At 37.6% G+C, this 24,310-nt stretch overlaps 2 protein-coding genes across 12 annotated transcripts in view; both read right to left on the reverse strand.

Annotated features, from left to right (window-relative positions):
- Nucleotides 1-11: 11 nt before the first annotated feature.
- On the reverse strand, nt 12-1,837 carry LOC117902903. Of its 3 annotated transcripts, none has more exons than XM_034814460.1 (6): nt 1,370-1,837; nt 974-1,284; nt 703-900; nt 563-639; nt 390-501; nt 12-323 (listed from the first exon to the last, which is right to left on the reverse strand). In XM_034814460.1, the coding sequence occupies exons 3-6, from the start codon at nt 744-746 to the stop codon at nt 236-238; spliced, it is 321 nt and encodes a 106-aa protein (XP_034670351.1). In that variant the 5' UTR covers nt 747-900; nt 974-1,284; nt 1,370-1,837; the 3' UTR covers nt 12-235. The 3 variants fall into 3 exon arrangements, 2 of the variants coding, with proteins under 2 accessions (XP_034670351.1, XP_034670352.1); XR_004649450.1 differs by having other exon boundaries at nt 16-323; nt 707-900; nt 1,370-1,835; XM_034814461.1 differs by lacking the exon at nt 1,370-1,837 and having other exon boundaries at nt 703-827; nt 974-1,112.
- Nucleotides 1,838-7,679: 5,842 nt separating this feature from the next.
- LOC117902929 (calcium-dependent secretion activator) overlaps nt 7,680-24,310 on the reverse strand; it is a 52,782-nt gene continuing 36,151 nt past the window's right edge. For 4 of the 9 annotated variants that reach the window (XM_034814517.1, XM_034814520.1, XM_034814518.1 and 1 more), the window contains exons 20-25: nt 20,961-21,102; nt 20,440-20,607; nt 12,426-12,735; nt 11,977-12,357; nt 11,113-11,252; nt 10,849-11,047 (exon numbers count right to left, since the gene is read on the reverse strand). In XM_034814517.1, coding sequence (XP_034670408.1) covers nt 10,849-11,047; nt 11,113-11,252; nt 11,977-12,357; nt 12,426-12,735; nt 20,440-20,607; nt 20,961-21,102 — 1,340 coding nt within the window. Of the gene's footprint in view, nt 7,691-8,961; nt 11,048-11,112; nt 11,253-11,976; nt 12,358-12,425; nt 12,736-20,439; nt 20,608-20,960; nt 21,103-24,310 lie in introns of those variants that run through there. The other 5 variants (XM_034814525.1, XM_034814519.1, XM_034814523.1 and 2 more) reach the window with 4 other exon arrangements.

Consider the following 24,310-nt stretch of genomic DNA (forward strand, 5'->3'; position numbering starts at 1 on the left):
TAACAGCCGTTTGCACTTGGTTTAGTGCTGGACACGGGCCGCCTCAACATGCCACGCCCTCCACAAATCCTTACGCCGACCATCCTCACCATTGGGAAACACTCGCCTGGTCCATGGAGAGTGTATTGGTCGAGGACGTTGCCGACATTCATCGACGACGCAGCCACGACAGAGAAACCCGAAATAAAAGAAAAGAACAATTAAAATAAAATACAAAAATAAATTAACAAATAACTCACTTACCTGCAAGCGGCCGGCAAACAGAAGCAGCAATCAGCAACAGCATCCAATCCTTTGCGACGACGCAGCCACGGCAGAGCAACCTGAAACAAAAGAAAGAACCAATTAAAATTAAATACAAAAACAAATCAACAAATACACATACTCACCAAACAGCATCCAGCAGCAGCAACAGCAGCATCCAAATCCACATCGACGACGCAGCCACTAAAAGATAAATCTGAAATAAATAAAAAAGGAATAAATCAACTGCGGAGAAACCTGAAATAAAAGAGAATTAATTAAATACAATAAATATAAATATAAAACAACAAATACTCACCAACCAGCAACCAGCAGCAGCAGCAGCAGCAGCAACAGCATCCAAGTCCACACCAGCGAGCAGCCCTGCACAGGTATCTGGAAGAAATAAATACAAATTAAAACAGGATGCAAAAATCAACAAATAATGAAAACACGTACTTACCAGCGGGCGGCCGGACCAGCAGCCGCTTGATGGTGGTCATGTGTTGGACAATGGGCGCGCAAACATGCCACGCCCACTGCAAATCCTCACGCCATCATCCCTTCCAAATCCATACACCCTTCTGGTCCATAGAGGGTGTATTTAATGATGGCGCGGACAGCCATTAATCCGACGACGGAGCCACAACAGAAAACCTGAAAATAAAAAGAGGAAGAAATTAAAATAAATAAATAAAACAAACACAAAGCGACTACAACAAACACTCACCTGCAGGCGGCCGGACCAGAGCCGCTTATCTATGGTCGAGTGGGACAACTCTGGATGGTCCGTCCAGAGGCTCGCCAATTCCGACACTCGCACACATACACACGCCAATACACGCACTCTCCAGGCGGCCGGACCCGAGTCGCTGAGGGTGCTAATGTGTGTGCGAGTATCCATCCAATCCACTGGTGGCCGGACCTGCGCCACTGGTGCCCCCTGTAAGGGGCCATCTTCACCAGAAGCCGTCATCTGCATCCAGTACCAGCAGCCAGAATCCAGCAGCAACAGCAGCAAAATCCACTCCGACGACGGCGCTGAAAACGGGGCGCGCAAATTTGCCCGCCCCAAATAAATAAATTAGTTAATAAGAAACATCCGCAAAACATTACATTTACTTACCTTCCATTACATTTGCGGGTGATTCCATCCATCTATGACGACCAGGGGGGGGACGGCAGAGTTGGCCGGCATGCAACACAATGCCCATATGTGCATTGTGTACATACATACATACATATGTGTGTTTGTTATGCCGGCCGATGCTTTGTTGTTGTCCATCTCCTCTGAAAATAGCAAATTAAGATAATTATAATTAGAATTATATTACATGCAATAGAAACTTGACCTTATTTGTTATTTAAACTGTCTCTTTTAATGTCGTGTTAAATGTAGTTCAGTTGTATATCCGTATTGTCTTGTTTTTGCACTCTTTTGTATGTGTGTAATTTTTCATTGTAGTTTCTGTAAATAGTTGTCCCCAATCCAGTCCGTTTGCATGCGCTTGTGATTTTATTTCGTGTACTTACCTTTTGTTTTGTCCACTCCAAGCCTTGCCATCCACTAAATCCTCTGTTTTTATATTTATATTCCATTACTTACCTTGACAATGTGTTTTCGCTGTGCGGAACGCGCGTAAAACTTGACTGCAGGCTCACCATGAACGCACATGCAGACATTGTAAATGTCAAAATTTTGACATTTCCCCACCTTGCGCAATATACCCTGCAAATAACCCTAGAAGGCCCCCACTATTTGTCCATTCTGTGTCAACATTTAAGTGTGAATATTTTTGTTCACACTCGCCATTAAAAACTGCCAATAATTGTTGGCAAATTTGTATTGCGCGGCAATTTGCCTGCCATTGTTTGGAAAATATTAATTTCGGACTTTGGCAGGCAAATTGCCGCCAGCCGTAACGGCCTAATATGTGTGAATTTTTTAATTTTTGTCCCGTATTAGTGCCAAATATGTTTATGTGTTGTTACATATGCCAGTACCGTCCCTTAGATATTGCCCGAACCACATGCACCTACGCTGCATTCCTAGTCACCTGCCTTCAGCAGGTGGCAAGGGTAAGGAAGGGGTCGAATGACACACGTGCCGCAATACCGTCAAAACAATGAATGTATATTTATGTTGACTGCCTTAGGGTTTAAATTTAAATGAATTGATCTATATGTTATGCAAAGTCCCACCTTCTTGACCACTCAAACAGGGCGTAAGCCAAAGCACAAGCAATCTTGACCAGGGTTAGACTGGTTCGTAGCATGCTTTTTGGCACTGCACATACGCGAACACTCGACCTGCTGAACCTTGCACTTTTCGACTCTCACTTGTACTCTCTCCAATACCTGACCGATCGACACACACATTGCTGCGGATGCCAGAGAGACCAACTGGAGCCGATCCCCTTGAGTTTTGCCTATAGCAATATTGGCGCCCGAGGCATCGCCCTAGTTGATCTTTGACTCTGACAGGCAGCGGTTAAATTCGTTTCGTGTCCGCACCCGCCAATAAAAATAAAAGTACAAGTCGAGCGCTGGAGCTGCAAGACTCCCGGCCTACGATCGGTGTGTGCGTGTGTGTGAAGTGCTATGTGCGAATCGGTTTGATTTAAATGCCAATAAATCTGGATTGCTTGTGCCAACCATCTGCCCATAAAATCCCAGAACTTTGCATACACTTTGCGGGCAACTGTCTCTGACCATTTTTTTGTTTAATATTTTTTTCCTGTGCGTTTTTTTTGCCAATTAAATTTTACATGTGTTTGAATTGTTGCATGTAGTTTTTGTTCAATTGTTTAAAACAATCTCTCCGTCACCTCCAACAATTACTGTGCAACAGCCAATTACTGTTTAAAATACATAAAAACCCCACCATGTTAAAATTAAGCTCAATCCACATTGTTCAAATTACGCTACACTGAAAATTGTGAAAATATCTAAGCGAAAATAATAAACCAGAGACCTGCGCGTAATCCACTGCAAACTAGTTTGTCAGTGGCGCCGGCAGAGAGAATAAATTAAAAAAAAAAAAATATAGTCGTGATATGTATGACCGTGACCGCCACTAACAAATTTTTTCATCAATTCTCATCTCACCCCACATATGGTAAGATCCTTTCTTACCTTCTTCGCAAGCCACTACCATTCCCCAAAACTTGCCCAACCTCTCTGTGTCTCGTGCATGGAACTGTTGGCTCGTCCAACAATCGGGTAAGAGGGGGATGAATGAAGACCCACATAGCCGCATTATAGAACTGACAGGATCAAGTCTGCGGGCCACTACTCAGGTGCTGGCCCTGTCCTCTTAAATATGTTCGCCTGGTAATAACCGGAACTGGAGACAGTGCTTGAATAAGCCACAGCACCACTCGTTTCCCCCCAGTTAGCTGTCGTAGGAAACACTTTGAGACGATGTATGTATGTTTGTGGTTTTTTAGTCTCTCTTTATTTTGGTTCTTGTGCCTATTGGCCGTTATGGTTGTCGCTTTGTGTGCGCTGTTTTTCTCTTTATAATTTAAATAGCCCCTTGCCCCACCAATATTGTGAAACATTACCATTGTAAATCGATCGAGCTAATTAGAAAATGAAAAATAAATATACATTACTGAAAAAAAAAAAAAAAAAAAAGCAGCCCCAAATAGTTGTAAGATAATGCTACAGATTCTAATTCTAGTGTTCGTTCGGCAAACAACTCTTTTTTGAGTTCAAAATTTTCAGTAACTTTTTATAATATTCAACACAAAACTGAAGTATCTGGTCAATGCGGACTCATCTCTGCGACCAACCAATTTCGCTGTAGCGATTAAATAAAAAAAAAGATAATGCTAAGGATAGTATTGATACAATAAAATATATTCATCGGAACGTGAACTGGCTCCCCTGAACCTGCTGGTTCAGATCCAGGTTGGAGCTGGTTAACGTTCCGATGAACTAGTATAAGTATTGCCACCGCAGCATACGACAAACAAATATCCTTCCTCTTGCTTATTGTCAATCTCACTTATTGACTCTAACCACCTGCCAGCTCTTTCTTTATCTTCCTTCTATTTGTTATTGTTATTGTCATGTTTAGGACAATCTCAAATTTGTTACTCTCTTTAGCCATTAATACGTGTACCACTCAGTATATGTAGACCACCATGTTGCCATCGTACACCATTCCATCCCCTTCACAACTTAACAACACCTTAGTCGTGATATGTATGACCGTGACCGCCACTAACAAATTTTTTCATCAATTCTCATCTCACCCCACATATGGTAAGATCCTTTCTTACCTTCTTCACCAAGCCACTACCATTCCCCAAAACTTGCCCAACCTCTGTGTCTCGTGCATGGAACTGTTGGCTCGTCCAACAATCGGGTAAGAGGGGGATGAATGAAGACCCACATAGCCGCATTATAGAACTGACAGGATCAAGTCTGCGGGCCACTACTCAGGTGCTGGCCCTGTCCTCTTAAATATGTTCGCCTGGTAATAACCGGAACTGGAGACAGTGCTTGAATAAGCCACAGCACCACTCGTTTCCCCCAGTTAGCTGTCGTAGGAAACACTTTGAGACGATGTATGTATGTTTGTGGTTTTTAGTCTCTCTTTATTTTGGTTCTTGTGCCTATTGGCCGTTATGGTTGTCGCTTTGTGTGCGCTGTTTTTCTCTTTATAATTTAAATAGCCCCTTGCCCCACCAATATTGTGAAACATTACCATTGTAAATCGATCGAGCTAATTAGAAAATGAAAAATAAATATACATTACTGAAAAAAAAAAAAAAAAAGCAGCCCCAAATAGTTGTAAGATAATGCTACAGATTCTAATTCTAGTGTTCGTTCGGCAAACAACTCTTTTTTTGAGTTCAAAATTTTCAGTAACTTTTTATAATATTCAACACAAAACTGAAGTATCTGGTCAATGCGGACTCATCTCTGCGACCAACCAATTTCGCTGTAGCGATTAAATATCAAAAAAAAAAAAAAAGATAATGCTAAGGATAGTATTGATACAATAAAATATATTCATCGGAACGTGAACTGGCTCCCCTGAACCTGCTGGTTCAGATCCAGGTTGGAGCTGGTTAACGTTCCGATGAACTAGTATAAGTATTGCCACCGCAGCATACGACAAACAAATATCCTTCCTCTTGCTTATTGTCAATCTCACTTATTGACTCTAACCACCTGCCAGCTCTTTCTTTATCTTCCTTCTATTTGTTATTGTTATTGTCATGTTTAGGACAATCTCAAATTTGTTACTCTCTTTAGCCATTAATACGTGTACCACTCAGTATATGTAGACCACCATGTTGCCATCGTACACCATTCCATCCCCTTCACAACTTAACAACACCTTAGTCGTGATATGTATGACCGTGACCGCCACTAACAAATTTTTTCATCAATTCTCATCTCACCCCACATATGGTAAGATCCTTTCTTACCTTCTTCACCAAGCCACTACCATTCCCCAAAACTTGCCCAACCTCTGTGTCTCGTGCATGGAACTGTTGGCTCGTCCAACAATCGGGTAAGAGGGGGATGAATGAAGACCCACATAGCCGCATTATAGAACTGACAGGATCAAGTCTGCGGGCCACTACTCAGGTGCTGGCCCTGTCCTCTTAAATATGTTCGCCTGGTAATAACCGGAACTGGAGACAGTGCTTGAATAAGCCACAGCACCACTCGTTTCCCCCAGTTAGCTGTCGTAGGAAACACTTTGAGACGATGTATGTATGTTTGTGGTTTTTAGTCTCTCTTTATTTTGGTTCTTGTGCCTATTGGCCGTTATGGTTGTCGCTTTTTGTGTGCGCTGTTTTTCTCTTTATAATTTAAATAGCCCCTTGCCCCACCAATATTGTGAAACATTACCATTGTAAATCGATCGAGCTAATTAGAAAATGAAAAATAAATATACATTACTGAAAAAAAAAAAGCAGCCCCAAATAGTTGTAAGATAATGCTACAGATTCTAATTCTAGTGTTCGTTCGGCAAACAACTCTTTTTTGAGTTCAAAATTTTCAGTAACTTTTTATAATATTCAACACAAAACTGAAGTATCTGGTCAATGCGGACTCATCTCTGCGACCAACCAATTTCGCTGTAGCGATTAAATATCAAAAAAAAAAAAAAAGATAATGCTAAGGATAGTATTGATACAATAAAATATATTCATCGGAACGTGAACTGGCTCCCCTGAACCTGCTGGTTCAGATCCAGGTTGGAGCTGGTTAACGTTCCGATGAACTAGTATAAGTATTGCCACCGCAGCATACGACAAACAAATATCCTTCCTCTTGCTTATTGTCAATCTCACTTATTGACTCTAACCACCTGCCAGCTCTTTCTTTATCTTCCTTCTATTTGTTATTGTTATTGTCATGTTTAGGACAATCTCAAATTTGTTACTCTCTTTAGCCATTAATACGTGTACCACTCAGTATATGTAGACCACCATGTTGCCATCGTACACCATTCCATCCCTTCACAACTTAACAACACCTTAGTCGTGATATGTATGACCGTGACCGCCACTAACAAATTTTTTCATCAATTCTCATCTCACCCCACATATGGTAAGATCCTTTCTTACCTTCTTCACCAAGCCACTACCATTCCCCAAAACTTGCCCAACCTCTGTGTCTCGTGCATGGAACTGTTGGCTCGTCCAACAATCGGGTAAGAGGGGATGAATGAAGACCCACATAGCCGCATTATAGAACTGACAGGATCAAGTCTGCGGGCCACTACTCAGGTGCTGGCCCTGTCCTCTTAAATATGTTCGCCTGGTAATAACCGGAACTGGAGACAGTGCTTGAATAAGCCACAGCACCACTCGTCGTTTCCCCAGTTAGCTGTCGTAGGAAACACTTTGAGACGATGTATGTATGTTTGTGGTTTTTAGTCTCTCTTTATTTTGGTTCTTGTGCCTATTGGCCGTTATGGTTGTCGCTTTGTGTGCGCTGTTTTTCTCTTTATAATTTAAATAGCCCCTTGCCCCACCAATATTGTGAAACATTACCATTGTAAATCGATCGAGCTAATTAGAAAATGAAAAATAAATATACATTACTGAAAAAAAGCAGCCCCAAATAGTTGTAAGATAATGCTACAGATTCTAATTCTAGTGTTCGTTCGGCAAACAACTCTTTTTGAGTTCAAAATTTTCAGTAACTTTTTATAATATTCAACACAAAACTGAAGTATCTGGTCAATGCGGACTCATCTCTGCGACCAACCAATTTCGCTGTAGCGATTAAATTAAATAAAAAAAAAAAAAAGATAATGCTAAGGATAGTATTGATACAATAAAATATATTCATCGGAACGTGAACTGGCTCCCCTGAACCTGCTGGTTCAGATCCAGGTTGGAGCTGGTTAACGTTCCGATGAACTAGTATAAGTATTGCCACCGCAGCATACGACAAACAAATATCCTTCCTCTTGCTTATTGTCAATCTCACTTATTGACTCTAACCACCTGCCAGCTCTTTCTTTATCTTCCTTCTATTTGTTATTGTTATTGTCATGTTTAGGACAATCTCAAATTTGTTACTCTCTTTAGCCATTAATACGTGTACCACTCAGTATATGTAGACCACCATGTTGCCATCGTACACCATTCCATCCCCTTCACAACTTAACAACACCTTAGTCGTGATATGTATGACCGTGACCGCCACTAACAAATTTTTTTTTCATCAATTCTCATCTCACCCCACATATGGTAAGATCCTTTCTTACCTTCTTCACCAAGCCACTACCATTCCCCAAAACTTGCCCAACCTCTGTGTCTCGTGCATGGAACTGTTGGCTCGTCCAACAATCGGGTAAGAGGGGATGAATGAAGACCCACATAGCCGCATTATAGAACTGACAGGATCAAGTCTGCGGGCCACTACTCAGGTGCTGGCCCTGTCCTCTTAAATATGTTCGCCTGGTAATAACCGGAACTGGAGACAGTGCTTGAATAAGCCACAGCACCACTCGTTTCCCCCAGTTAGCTGTCGTAGGAAACACTTTGAGACGATGTATGTATGTTTGTGGTTTTTAGTCTCTCTTTATTTTGGTTCTTGTGCCTATTGGCCGTTATGGTTGTCGCTTTGTGTGCGCTGTTTTTCTCTTTATAATTTAAATAGCCCCTTGCCCCACCAATATTGTGAAACATTACCATTGTAAATCGATCGAGCTAATTAGAAAATGAAAAATAAATATATTTATTAAAAAAAAAAAAAAAAGCAGCCCCAAATAGTTGTAAGATAATGCTACAGATTCTAATTCTAGTGTTCGTTCGGCAAACAACTCTTTTTTGAGTTCAAAATTTTCAGTAACTTTTTATAATATTCAACACAAAACTGAAGTATCTGGTCAATGCGGACTCATCTCTGCGACCAACCAATTTCGCTGTAGCGATTAAATAAAAAAAAAAAAAAAAAAAAAAAGATAATGCTAAGGATAGTATTGATACAATAAAATATATTCATCGGAACGTGAACTGGCTCCCCTGAACCTGCTGGTTCAGATCCAGGTTGGAGCTGGTTAACGTTCCGATGAACTAGTATAAGTATTTCCACCGCAGCATACGACAAACAAAAAAAGAAATGACAAATAAATATATATTAACGATGAAAGTGTACTTATTCGTAACTCGCGCATCACTCACTCTAACAAGTAGTGGCGCTGCAGAAATAAATTAAGCTATAATTTTCAGGTTTTATGATATTAGGGAATTTTTATTTTATATTTTTCAATAAAAAATCATTGAGCCGTAATCACGACAAGCAATGCGAACAGGTTTTTTTCATTTAGCTTATACAATTTTCTTGTTTAGCCTATGGTGACCGAGAGACAACAAACATACGCATATAAACCTCCACATTAATTAGATAAATCAAGGACCCCTTAAAATTGGTTAATTTGGTTATTACTATTTAATCTAAAGGCTAAGTGATTTGGTTACATTTTCAAAAACTCTATTAAGTTTAATTAAATGTCTCTTACGTAATTTTTCAGAGCTAAATAATGTGTATTTTAATGACATTTTTAATTGTAACACTGTACTCTTTTAGAAGTTATATTTAATTGTTTCATATATAATTATAAATTGAAGAGTTACACATTTTTATGTGGTGTTTATAAGTTCCCATCAAGGTAAGACATATAAATATTACATATATATAAAGCAATTTTTTACAAAACTAAAATGTAAGAATGTAAATCTCCATTAATAAGGTACATTTTGTTGTATTTGGTATAGTACGAACCGTACACTCGTTCGGTATATCGTGTACTATAAGTGATTATAAATAAGTATGGTGTATTAAATGAGTAAATTATTATGTTTAAATATAATCGTAAGCATTTCACAATATTAATTGTTATTTTTGTAAATGTAATTTAAAAAGGTTTTATAAGGTTGATAAAAGAGTAGCATTCTTTTGTGTGATAAAGAGCTCACACTAATGGACGACAATAACACTACCCGACACGATTTTCCCTCAAAGAACCAAACCAACTTTTTCTGAAAGACACGTGGCTTAGAAATGGTTTGATGATAATTTAATGTTTTCACTTATAGAACTCTTTTTTGTTAGTTTTGAATTTTTTTTTTTGGCAATTTCCATAAAAAAATAATTTGTTTTGCATTTTAAAGCTTAATATTTCCAAGACGGTAAACTAAAACCACAAAGTGGCTGGATTTAGTTTTTAGCTGCATAAAATAACTATTCAGAATGGCAATGTGGCAACCAGAAAAAAGAATTTTAAAAAAATACCAGTTTTTAAATATTCTTAGAAAAAAAAGTTCTGCCATATAATAAAAACCATATTTCATTAAAAAATTTTAACGCACTAAGTCTATCTAAAAAAATTCGGTTTGGTTCCTTGAGAAAAAAAAAGTTCGATTTTGTGTAATTCAACCGAAAATACATACTTTTTAACACAAAAGAGCATAAGATTTAAAACCACATCTTGCTTATCATTTTTTCAGAAGAAATGCTTTTATAGTTGTTAAGGCATATGTAAGTCAAAAGATTGATATCCATGGCATGTCTTCTGTACTCAATTTTCATGCAAAGTTCTGCTTACTGGTTTAAAATCACTTTACGGATACTTTGAATCGTGATTATCAGATATATACTTTTTTTTTTTAATTTCGCGTTTTATATTTTAACATTGCATTTAAATTTAGTTTAAATTAGTAAAATGAACATTCTAGTTCTTATTATGAAGCTAAACAAATGGCTATTTCTCTGACCACAGAATGTTTATATATGCTTAAACTTTTATATTAATTAGTAAAAATAAAATGTATAAACTTAATTTAATATATCAATCCAGTCACCAGAACTATGTATAGTTTTGTTATTAACGCTTCCAAAAACTCTCATAGTTCAAGAAATGGGAAATAACATATTCTTCACACCTGTCCCAATAAATTAAATAATATTAAACGGTTCGTTCAAAATTAACCTCTGCTTTTCCAACCTATTAAAATGACTACATAAAGAGAATAGAAACAATTTTGTTGAATAAATAGTTAAACAGTTGTAAAATAAAAGCTAAACTATAATTTTAAAAATAAAAGAAACTGTCAATCTTTAAAACCAGCTTCCGCTTCCCAACTTGGAGCTTAGTCCTCCGATTCCTTTCCCCAACAAATTTCCAACGCGTCCAGCAACAACATTGGTGACAGCAGCAGCTTGAGCGGCAGCTACTTTTGATTTTGGTAGTCCCCTAGTTGTATTGGATTCTTCGCCAGTGTCTTCCTCATCCGCTTCTCGAATATCATCACAGGTACTGAAATGCGTGAAGAACATCAAAAATCTAAACTATAACTTTCTTCAGTAATCTAAACTACTTACTCATCTCCTTCGCCTACTTCCGGCATCGTTAGAGAGCATGTTGCCTCTTCAGTAGCCATACGAACAGACACCATCTGATACGCTTTAGAATTTAGCTTATCCTCCAATACTCCTTGCAGTTCAAAGTCCGAATATATTTTCTAAATATAAAATGGAAATAATATATCCGAGAAGGTGAATATTTTTAGATTTTAAATATTATGTTGTTATTAATGTTACTCGAAGAATTAGGGGATATATAAGATATGTGGTCGAAGTACATCCATGCATATGGGACACATAGAAGAAAACATTTCCAACTCGTTAACACGGCTGAGCGCCTAGTAACTAGGCCCTAGTTCTCAGAGAGTAAAAGAGCTACATACATCCAAACTACTGTAGTATCACACTTTTACATGCCTATTTTTTAAGACGCAGCATCGTAGAGAATGACCATATCTTTCAACTCTTGTAATATAATTAGAGATATGCATATATTAATTGCTGGACGCACTTCACTCATAGTGTGTTAAAGTTTTGGGAAAGTTCTTTAATTTCTGATTTCTCTGAATTTTCGGATCTGACTTCCATGCTTCGAAAAGGATTTTTATCCATAGATTCGGTATTAAGCCTGCCCTCATAGACTTTATGGAATCGGAAACGCCTTCGTCTGTGCGTTACAAACAGTTACTTAACGGGTATAAAATCCGCTCAAGTAAACGTGTCTTAAAAAGGTGCCTGATACTATCATCCGCTTCTGTCCGTCTGAATATGTGAGTGCGACAACGGCGTTAGATAGATACTTTGATGAAGATAATTACTTAGCTTTCGTTGTGTACATCCTAGGAGAGGAAATAACATTTCCGAAAACAACAAAAACCTCACCTTGATAATATGAGATATAGATGAGACTTGTGCATAGTGCAGTGCAGTATCCGAACGTTCCGACAACCAATTGTTGAGCATATTAACTTGCTGTGTGTACCATTGCTCAAAAAAATTTAGTGTCCATAAGTCGTCACCAATTTTTCCACGTATTTGGTCCATGTTATTCCGTAAGAAATTCACGTATCCCTGGCCCAGATCCTTTCCGGAGCTTGAAACATTTGTAAAACTGAGAATTGATCCAATCAAGCTTCCTTCGTCGTATCGAGCTAATTTTGACAAAGTCGACTCTAGCACTGACATAAGTTTACCACTTAGCCCTTGTGTCATCGCTACATTCGCTTTGTCGATTTGGTCGTCGATTTTAGCATGGAATTTATACTAAGAAAGAGTTCATTTTAATTGTAAGACTTCCAGCTGTAAATGAGATTTGTAATAAATGAACTTACCAAATCAATGCCATCAATAGTCGTCAGTTTAAAGCTTTGATTTTTAGCATCTAATATCACATTTACCATGGCGCACATCTCGGATGGTATAATATAGTCCGTTGATATGAAAGCAATATTTTTTTTCAGCCATGACTGAAAAGACGAATCAGTTCGTTGTATGCACTGCTCAATCATATCAACCGCCATCATTTTTAACCGCTGTTCTAAATGTTGTCGAAGCTCCGCATCTGGCCAATGCAAATCCCTTATGAAGGACTGCAGAGCGTCTAGCTTCCAGAAGAGATCCTCGGAAGTGGCACAACCATTTCTAAGCAGATCAAATTTAAAATTAAAAATAAATCTCACTATCTGGTCAACAATGAAGATCATGTTTTAGTCTACAATAATACACTAATGTGTAAAAAGGCGTTATATTTGTTGTAACCTATAATAAACGTGTCTTTATTCTAATCTAAAAGTAAAGCATTCGTTTTGGAAACAAATTCCCTTACACTTTTGCGTAATTTATCATTACCGATTATGCAACAATTAAATAATGGTCCAAAGCTGGTTTCATTTTTTCTTTGACACTACCTCTGCTTAAAAATAATACTTTTTCAACTACTTTATTAAAGAAAATGTAATTTCATTGAAAACTCTCAATAATTTGAAATGTCCAGCTATTAGAACCGACCATTATAAGATATTGAACTGAAGGTCAAAATAATATAGTAAATTGAAAATTCAAATTATTAACAGATGTTTCTATTATTTATAAAATTTTATTTAATATTTTATTGTTCGAAAAATTAAGATCAGAATAAACAATTTTTTAGATTTTATTTAGAAATTAAAAACCCGAGGAAAATAGTAGTTTTAATGTTTGAAATGTTTCTGTGTTGGAAATTCTTAGACCATTGAAACAATCTGAACATTTTCTTTAATGCAGGTATATTTATTCTTCTTATATAAAAGCAAATTAAGTAGAGAAAATATTTAAACAGCTCAAAAGTATTTATGTACATAAATATCTATATCTCAAGGTCCTTATACAAATAGCACTACTCGACAAAAATAAACTTTTTTTATTAAGATTTTTTTTCAGGGGCAGAACTTATCTTTTTTTCAAAACTTCGTGCATTTTTAAAGTCAAAGAAACAGCTGCCTCTACAAAAAAATTACAAACAAAAAAAGTTCTGCAATGGAAATAACACGGGAAGGGACGTGGGAGACGCTTTTTACTCGGTGCTCAGTACTACATCTATACCTTAGCGGCTTTTTTTTTGAATTATTCATATTTTCTTCATCTGTCATCTACATCTACATATGCACATCACTTCTCACGGCAACACGCTATTTTAGCTCGCCCCCCTCCCTTAGAGCAGGCTCGGCACCCATACAGTTCAGTGCCCTTGTGTGTGTAGCTAAAACACGAAGATGCCGCCAAAACCGGTTTCTTGCTTTACACTGAAGCTGCAATTATTTCGTGTTGAAATTTTCAAGGAAAACAAATTTTAATCAAAACAATAAAAAAAAAAAAAAAAACATGACAAAAATGAATACAATTATTAAAAACAACTGCACGCAACATAGTCGCATATTGTGCATTGCGCATTGCCATCTATAATTTGGACAAAGAAAAAGTTTTGTTGTCACTTCTCATTGAGCATGTTTTCTTACAGTGTGGCATTCAATAGTTGCGTAGCGTGATCTTGCTTTGTCGACGGCTGATCATCAAACTGAAGTCAATTTTGGTTCTGACTTTGTCATGAAAGCGAGACAACAACAGCCGAAGTAATTATATATATATATATATATATATATATATATATATATATATAGTTACTTCATGAGCCGAAGTCGCAGTGCCAAAGCCACACGAAGTTGTGCTGCTTTTTTATACTGTACGTGTACCGGCAGCGCAGCAGCAGCGCCTTGTCCTATACCCTTTGGATAGGGCCGTGCCGAGCCTTGCCTTAGAGCCACACACTACAGAGGCACTGCATAGGCAGATGCCGCACACTGCAGAAGCAGAGTGTGAATGAGAGAATGTGAAAAAAACAACAAAAGCTGATGGACGGGGTTGGTTTAGCCTCTGCAAATTAATTTATTCTTCTGGCTATAATAATGATCCTATCTAATCCCAGGTCGGTGATCTGATAGATATGGTCATTCCCTACGGAATGGCGTTTTTAGTTTTCTTTTATCTTCAAAATTCAAAATTTTTTAAATACACTGGTTTTAGTGTGAGCACACAGCAGTTTGAAGACAAAATTTGGTGGCTCTAGCTCTTATAGTCTCTGAGAACAAGCCGACAAACAAGACGGACAGACAGACTATCGACTCGTCACGAACAGAAGGAAACGTTTCCGACCCCGTAAAGTATGCATATTCTTAATCAGCATCAATAGCCGAGTCTATGTCTGTCTGTCCGTCTGTCCGTCCTGATGAGCGCCTAGTACTCAGAGACTATAAGAGCTAGAGCCACCAAATTTTGCATCCAGACTTCTGTATGCTCACACTGTTACAAGTGTATTTCAAAAATGAGGCACGTCCCCTTCCGCCTCCGCAAAAGGGCGAAAACCTCCCAAGTCTACAATTTTGAAGATAGCAGAAAACGCCATTCCGTAGGGAATGACCATATCTATCAGATCACCAAATTGGGATACGATTGGATCATTATTATAGCCACAATGAAGAAATAAATTTGCAGTGGCCAAAAACACCCCGTCCCGCAGCATTCACACTCTGCTTCGCGATGTTTATGGCCTCTGCCCCTGACACGTCTCTGCCTCTGACTATGCCTCTGCCACGACTCTGCAGTGTGTGTCTATAGGGGAGGGTGGCGAGCTAAAGGAGCGTGTTGGCGTGAGCAGTGTTGTTGATGTAAATGACAGATGTAGATATTTAAAATATAAAATTCGGAAAATAAAAACAATAAGGTACAGACAGGCACATTGACTGAGTACCGGATATTAAAGTTTTAACACGTAAAATGCGTCTCAAACGTCCCTTCTCGTTTTTTCTTAATATTAAGCTGTTAAGCTGTAAAATTGAATAATAAAATGGATCTAAATAGGAACCGGCTGCTATGACATTAAACCACAGGAATCGAATATTACAGCGATATTTATATAAGTACATTTCTAAGATATGTATATTTATCATGACATTGTTACACAAATGTTTATGATCGTGCCTATATAATAACCTTGAAATATAAATATTTGTCTTTTGATGGCTAAATAAGCAAGCAAAAACGATTAAAGTATTTAATACAACCAATTACTTTAAAAACTTGTTTTAAAGCATACTCTTATTGTCATTGCTTAAGCTTGTGAGCTTATTTTGCCTAAAAGTGTTGGGAAATATGAACTAAAACTAAAATAATGTATACAAAATTAGGAGTAAAGTTAAGAATCGCGTTTAAAAGCAACTCTACTTGTACCGGGACAGCCCTGAAAATTAATTTCTCCATCTAATCCCGATTCGGAATATGATAGTAAAGTTAGATATGGACATTCTCTAAGGAACTAGAGAGATTTTCGCGTTATGTGGGGGCGAAAGGGGGCAAGACGAAATTTCGAAAGGCAAGTGTAAGTTGTTCTGGGTCTAATAGTCTCTTAGTACTAGGCGCTCATCAGCAGGGAGAGACAGCAGAGCCTCGTCTGTTGATTCTGATATAACGAACATTGCTTCGACCACAAATCTAATATACCCCTTAACTCTTCGAGTACCGAGCTTTCAAACATTTTCCGATTTTAAGTTTGGGCTTAAAGATAACACTACCCGACACGATTTTTCCTCAAGGAACCAAACCCACTTTTTATGAAAGATATGGAACTTAGAAAAAATTATATATTGTGTCCTCTATTTTGTTATGTACAGCTGAATTCAATCGGCGTCGTTTAAGATATTGCTCATCAAAATCTATGGAGACACGGCTCAGGCGTCGCCGAATGAATAAATGAATCTACATTTTTGCATTTAAATCTTAATATTTCGCAGACGGTTCGCAAAAACCACAAACTGATCGGGTTTTTTTTAGCTGCATTTATCTGCAATAATACAGCCAGTTTTAAGATAAGTTATGTGAAAAAATAAGCCGCAACTTCTGAAAACCCTTAAACAAAAAATACCAGACTTTAAAAACTCTTCAAAAAAAAGTTCTCCCATAGGAAAAAAAACATAATTCAATAAAAAAATTAAATGCCCGATATCTATCAGAAAAAGTCGGTTTGGTTCCTTGAGGAAATTTTAATTAAACGTATGACCTTGAAGAATATTTTTAATTTTCCGTGATAGAATTGGTATAATTCAAACTTAAAGTCTTCTACCATATTTAAAACTTTTCCAATTTTATTTTTGTTTTGTATCGTATGGTCCTACTAGTGAACTCTATAGTGGCAAAATTTGATTTACATTTGAAGTACCTAAAGAATATTTTTTTTGGTGTACATATTTAACGGATAAAAGGTTTCTAATCAATTATTTCGTTAGCAATGTACGCAAAAAGAATTTCGTTGTAATTGCCGTCAACTTATCATTTTTTATACCCGGTACTCGAAGAGTAAATAGGGTATATTGTATTTGTGCGGATAACGGTTGTATGTAACGCACAGAAGGAAACGTTTCCGACGTTTCCAATTCACCAAATTGGGATCCGATTGGATCATTATTATAGCCACAATGGAGAAATTTTCAGTGGCCAAACCCACCCCGTCCCGCAGCTTATAGCAGCACACTCTGCTTCGCGCTGTTTATGGCCTCTGCCCCTGACACCTCTCTGCCTCTGCCTCTGCCTCTGCCACGACTCTGCCCTGACTCTGCAGTGTGTGTTTCTAGGGGAGGTTGGCGAGCTAAAGGAGCGTGTTGGCGTGAGCAGTGTTGTTGATGTAGATGACAGATGAAGAAAAAATGTAAATTTTGACAAATAACCGCTAAGTTGCAGATGTAGTACTGAGTGCCGGGTATAAAAGTTGTGACGCGTAAGAAGCGTCTCACACGTCCCTTCTCGTTTTTTTTTATAGCTATAACTATAGATTATAGCTGTTAAAGTAGACACTTATTGTAAATTCCCATGTGAAGTATTCCTCCTAGCTATATTGCCGATGAACAAAAAAATATTTACTAATCTATTTTGTATCAATCAATAAATTCTTTCACCAGCAATTTACTCAAAGAGAGTTTAGTCTTATTTCGTGTTTTCATGGTTAACATTGTTAAGTTATGACATTGTTGGAAAGATTTTAATTTGACTTTCATTAACACACCATTTGGAATTAATACGACTGCAATTCAAATTACTGCAATTTAACGGGTAAAAGGTTTCTAATCAATTATTTCGTTAGCAATGTACGCAAAGAGAATTTCGTTTTAATTGCCGTCAACGTATCATTTTTTTTTTTTATGGCTATAACTATAGATTTTAGCTGTTAAAGTAGACACTTATTGTAAATTCCCATGTGAAGTATTCCTCCTAGCTATATTGCTGATGAACACAAAAATATTTACCAATCTATTTTGTATCAATCAATGAATTCTTTCACCAGCAATTTACTCAAAGAGAGTTTAGTCTTATTTCGTGTTTTCATGGTTAACATTGTTAAGTTAAGACATTGTTGGAAAGATTTTAATTTGACTTTTATTAACACACCATTTGGAATTTATACGACTGCAATTCTTGTTTACCGATAAATTTGTATATTCCGCTCAAAATTAAACAGGTAATTTGTTCCAACAAATTAATTAACATTAATTTAGAAAAAACGAAGATTTCTGGAAAATGACCATATCTACACAATCTCCAAAATAGGTTATATTATATTTGTGGTGGGAGCAATGCGCGTGACGCACAGAAGCAAACGTTTCTGACCCCTTAAAGGATATATATTCTGGATCAGCATCAATAGCCGAGTCTATATAGCTACATATGTCTGTCTGTACATCCCGATGAGCGCTTAGTACTCAGAGACCATAAGAGCTACAGCCACCATATTTTGCATACAGACTCCTATACTATCACACTGTTACAAGTGTATTAAAAAATTTCGCCCCGCCCATACAATGTGCGAAAATCTATCGTATCCACAATTTTGAAGATAAGAACTAATACAACTAAATAAGCAGTTCCGTAGAGTAGTTGATGTGTTGAGTGTTGATGTGAAAAGTATTGTAGATGACAGATGTAGAAAAATGTTAAATTCGAAAAATCATAAGCTTACATTTGTACATACATATGAATGTACATATGTACATACCTATGTATATACATAAAATGTACTTACATCCATACATACATATATGCTGACTGAGTACCGGGTATTAAAGTTGTGACGCGTACGAAGCGTCTCACACGTCCCCCCTTGTTTACTTCTCTACTCGGTTGTTTTCACAAATGTGAACCTATTCATTTAACTTTCTTTTGGCTAAGCCAAATTAATTTTAATTTGTTTATATATTGAATTCAAACGACTCTACATTTTTTTACCGATACATTTGTATATTACAATTAAAATTAAATTATTTTATGAGATTATGGAATTTTTTCCAATAAATTAATGAACTATAAACTAACTAGAAATTATTTAATATTTTTTAGTACCACTCTGGGAAATGGGGTAAACGCGGAGGACTATTGTGAGAAGCTGCATAGGCAGAGTCACCTCTCTTATATCCAGGTACTCAGTCAGTATATATGGGAGCATACCTTGTCGAATTTTAAAATATTTTATGCTTGTTTTTTTTTGTTATATTCTTCGGGCAGATGCTATTTAAATAGTATTATTCGGAACTGAATCCAACTTAATAGGTTTAATCTTGTTTTTCATTGTGCGTCATCTTTTATTTATTAAAAAAATAATTAGTCCAATCCGGGAACTATTAGGCATCAACAATATATTTATCTGCCTGGTTTTGAGACTATGATATCATAATTTTAGCGTATACTCAGAGTTAAATATTGATCCATTCAATTGAAGTCTATATAATATGTGTCCTACCCAATAATTAAAAAACGATAAGGGACGTTTGATACGCTTCTTACGCGTTACAACTTTTATACACGGTTCTCAGTAGTACCGTAGTACAGCTGTACCTTAGTGGTTTTTTCCAAATTTTACATTTAATATATTTTCTACATATTTCATCTACATCTACTTCTACACCTATGTACATCACTTCTCACGCCAACACGCTCTTTTAGCTCGCCCTCCTCCCCAAGACCCGCACACTACACGGAGCAGAGTGTGGATGAGAGAATGTGCAAAAAACAAAAAAAGCTGCTGGACGGGTTGGGCGCAGCCACTGCAAATTAATTTCTTCATTCTGCAAAACTTGCTTGCCCTATCTCTTATGGTCTCTGAGTACTAGGCGCTCATAAGGACGGACAGACAGACATGGCTCTATCGACTCGGCTATTGATGCTGATCAAGAATATATATACTTTATGGGGTCGGAAACGTTGTCTTCTGTGCGTTACAAACACGTTATTCCCCATAAATACAATAATTATACCCTATTTACTCTTCGAGTACCGGGTATAAAAAGAAACAAAGATCAATTTATTATTGATGGCAGCGTATAAACGAAATTACCAATGGATATAAGCAATTTAAGATACAACAATTTTCACCTGCCTCAACTTCTAGTAAAATTAATATTAAAATAAAGATTGCTTATGCTATCATGCCCTTGTCAGGGAAAAATGTATCTCGTGGATTCAAAAATTAGGTTGTGAAAAACAAAAATACATAGAAAACTTTGTTAAAACTAGCAACAAAACTTTTTATTTACTAAATGTATATTTTCGGTTAATAATGAATATAATTGTGATCTTCTAGTCAGCTACAATGCAGTTGACATTGGCGGTTTAATATTTAAATCTTGTGAGATGCATATGAATTATGCTGGCAAGTTGCAAGAAATTTTTGGCAATGCATACAATTTGGCAGAAAACAAAACGCAAAACGAAATGCAAAGACAATATTTTAATCTACGTATATTTATAAGTGGAGTTTTTTAATTTAAAAACCTCATATCGTCGGTGGCGGTTGTTGCAACTGATTGCCTTGGTAGCTTCGGCACATAAAAATTGACTTGATCTTTCTTGCCGCTGAGTAGCGTTGATGGGTTGAGGGCCGCTGTATTGAGAGCCTGGGCTGCATTGTTTAATGCTGCAGGGTTCAAAGCAGCGTTAATCCTATATATTCATAGAATAAAAAATAAATAAATATATACAACATAAACTCTCCATTTAAAATATGAATATAAAATAATTCAAAGCAAGAAGACGGCCCTTAAACATAACAGTTATTATTAGTTTAGGTGCAAAAGCCCTTGGACTTTTCGATCTAACTACCTGTTTAACCAATTGCTAAAAAACTCAAAGTTATCTTTGCTTTTAATCATATAAATAATAGGCTTCTGTATTTGTGTGAATTGAATAGAATAAAAAGAGTTTTTTTGTGTAATTAATTCTTATGTAATTGCGCCTTGGTTTAAATATTTTACTTATTTACATGGGACATGGAAATATTTATCTATTATTCTTACCCTTTGCTCTCCCAGCGTTCTTTCTCAAATCCTTTATGAATGGATTGGGCTATTGAAGATTCCATAAGATCCACATACCTCACAACTAATGGTGCAAAAGTATCGCGCAGGTGCTGATGAAAGCGACCATTGCGCAAGTTATCTGTAATCGGAGTTTTGGCATTAATAATACTCGAACATAATTTGTCTGGTAGGTTTGGGGCTCTCATTGCCATATCTATCAGATTCCCAAATTAGGATCTGATCGGAGCATTATTAAAACCAGAGTGAATTAATTCATTTGGAGTGGCTACCCACCCAACCGCAGTCTCTGCGAACTAGGCGCTTAATGGGCCGAACGGACAGACGTACAGAAAGACGTAGGCTCGGAATTTGTCGTCAATTGTGAGGGCGGAAGGGGCTTGGTGAAATTTTTAAATACACTTGTAACTGTGTAATATTAAAGCAGTGTGGATGCAAAATTGTATCCAGCAAAATTAGAACAAAAAACATTTACATACAACATAACAAATATCAGTTTTCTTTACTGTTATATACAGTACTCAAAGCTATGATAACGTTACTCGACAAACCGATTTTTATACCCGGTACTCGAAGAGTAAATAGGGTATATTGTATTTGTGCACAAAGTGAATGTATGTAACGCACAAAAGGAAACGTTTCCGACCCCATAAAGTATATATATTCTTGATCAGCATCAATAGCCGAGTCGATTGAGCCATGTCTGTCTGTCCGTCCGTCTGTCCGTCCTGATGAGCGCCTAGTACTCAGAGACTATAAGTGCTACGCCACGCCCTCTTCCGCCCCCGCAAAAGGGCGAAAACCTGCCAACTCTACAATATTGAAGATAAAAGAAAACTAAAGACGCCATTCCGTAGGAAATGACCATATCTATCAGATCACCATACGATACGATTGGATCATTATTATAGCCACAATGAAAAAATTAATTTGCAGTGGCCAAACCCACCCCGTCTCGCAACTTATATTTGTTGTTTACACATTCTCTCATTCACACTCTGCTTCGCGCAGTTTGTGGCCTCTGCCCCTGACACGTCTCTGCCTCTGCCTCTGCCACGACTCTGCCCTGACTCTGCAGTGTGTGTCTCTAGGGGAGGGTGGCGAGTTAAAGGAGCGTGTTGGCGTGAGTAGTGTTGTTGATGTAGAAAAAATGTAAAATTTGACAAATAACCGCTAAGTTGCATATGTAGTACTGAGTGCCGGGTATAAAAGTTGTGACGCGTAAGAAGCGTCTCACACGTCCCTTCTCGTTTTGGTCTTCAGATATGAATACTAATGCAAATTAATAACTCCATGTACAATCGTAGCTTACAAAATATGCAGACTGTCATCTACATCTAAATCAAAATAACTTCTCACGCCAACACGCTCTTTTAGATCACCCCCCTCCACTAGAGCAAGCACTACGCGAAACAGAGTGTAAAATCAGAGAATGTTCAAAACACTAAAGATGATGCTGGAAGGGGTGGGTTTAGCAACTGCAGATTAATTTCTTCATTCTGGCTATATTAATGATCCAAACCGATTCCAGTTTGGTGATCTGATAGATCACCTTCCCTACGGAATGGCGTTTTTAGTTTTCTTTTATCTACAAAGTTGTGGCGAGATTTTCGGCTTTTGTGGTGGCGGAAGAGGGCGGGGCTAATTTTTGAATTACACTGATTTCAGTGCGAGCATGCAGCAGTCTGGAGGCAAAATTCGGTGGCTCTAGATCAGGGCTCGGCACGGCCCTATCCCTGGGGTGCGGAAAAATGCGCTGCTGCTGCGCTGCCCTCACGTACACGCGTACTACAGTGATTCGTACCAATACCAATATACACAAACGCAAAAACGGCTCGTTAATTGTATGGGTGCCGAGCCCTGCTCTAGATCTTATAAGATCTTAAGACGACGGATGGACGGACAGACAGAAATGGCTCAATCGACTCGGCCATTTATACTAATCAAGAATATATATACTTTGTGGGGTCGGAAACGTTTTCTTCTCACTCTTCCTTTCCACAAAAATACAATATACCCTATTTACTCTTCGCGTTCCGGGTATAAAAAGTATACAAATAAATATAAAAATTTTTCACTGAAGAAGAGGAGTTTTCACGCCTCTCACTAATATGAACTAATATCAAATAACTAAAAACTAAAACATTGTTTTATTTGGAAGTTATTTCATTTCAGTTATATATTTTTGCCACAAGAAGTGGTCAAATTCCCCATAGGGCAAAGAGGTAGACGCACACATATATTTGCAAAAGACACGACTCAGCGAAGTGTCTCGAGTGAGAGAACTCATATAGCGAGACCGTTTTAAGAAATGGTAACAGGCAACAGATTTTTGTATGACTACATGGAAAAGGGGACCACTTTTTGCAAGCTCTGTTCAGTACTCAAAAAATACTAAAAAAAAACCCTAAAATTCAAAAGAATCCTAAAATAATTAGGTATTTAACGGATAATTTGAGGGTTTTTTCGACTTTGCGTAAAAACTACCGCAAAAAAATCAACACATCGGAAACAGTGTCAAGTAGAGTTTTAAGACGCCATTACCTTCCAACTCTGATTGTAGCCGGGTTGAGCAACAACTCAAGATGACGTAATTTGAAAGCCTCCATTATAGATTTGTTTACACGCGCAGCGCAGCTTATGCTGGGTCTTCCGATTGAAACTTAACTACATTGCAGGGCTGGCATTCGACATTCAATGATACGATATCAAAGAAGCCAATATCTTTGTAGGCGATTGCGGAATCGGATACGCAAGAAGCGGGATACAACGCGGTTGAATACCATTCACTTTGTATTTTCTTGGCATATTTAGTAAAAAGAATAACTTGCAACCCTTTCGGCTTATATGCATGTCTGGACGTTGATATGCAATGAATGCACCATCAAGTAGCCCATGCGACACAAAGGCAAAACCTGTTACGCGCGGAACCCAGCACAACGCAGCCCTCCTCCCGCCCAACCGACCGAGGGGCGCTGCTGCATGGCGCGCGGTGCGATTAGCCGAACCGGTCGCGAACACAACTAAAAGAGCTAAGCAAGCAAAATTACCAAAATCAGAAACAAAACAAAAAGTCCTTTGACCACCTCTTTATAAACACAAACACGCCCATGGCTTTATTTACCATGGTAGAAATGTGTTCAGAAAACTTTAACTTGGGGTGTAGCTTAATACCAAGACCATCAACCTTTGTAATTCTCTCAAGAGAACTACCGCAGAGGGTGTAAGGAACCAGTAAGGGGCTGGAGCGATGAAAAGTCATTACTTTCCATGCACTTCGAGGCATTAAGGTATAACAAATTTGCACAACACCATGACTAAAAGTGATT

Source organism: Drosophila subobscura, chromosome dot (genome assembly GCF_008121235.1).
Source record: "Drosophila subobscura isolate 14011-0131.10 chromosome dot, UCBerk_Dsub_1.0, whole genome shotgun sequence".
NCBI lineage: Eukaryota > Metazoa > Arthropoda > Insecta > Diptera > Drosophilidae > Drosophila > Drosophila subobscura.

Bases quoted from the DNA above. Each gene is read 5' to 3' on its own strand.
- LOC117902903 (XM_034814460.1), bottom strand. From the start codon at position 746: ATGACCACCATCAAGCGGCTGCTGGTCCGGCCGCCCGCTGGTAA. The intron at 502-562 runs GTGAGTATTTGT...CTTTTATTTCAG, and splicing joins CTGCTGCTGGTTGCTGGTTG to GTTTCTCCGCAGTTGATTTA. The intron at 324-389 runs GTGAGTATGTGT...CTTTTGTTTCAG, and splicing joins CTGCTGCTGGATGCTGTTTG to GTTGCTCTGCCGTGGCTGCG.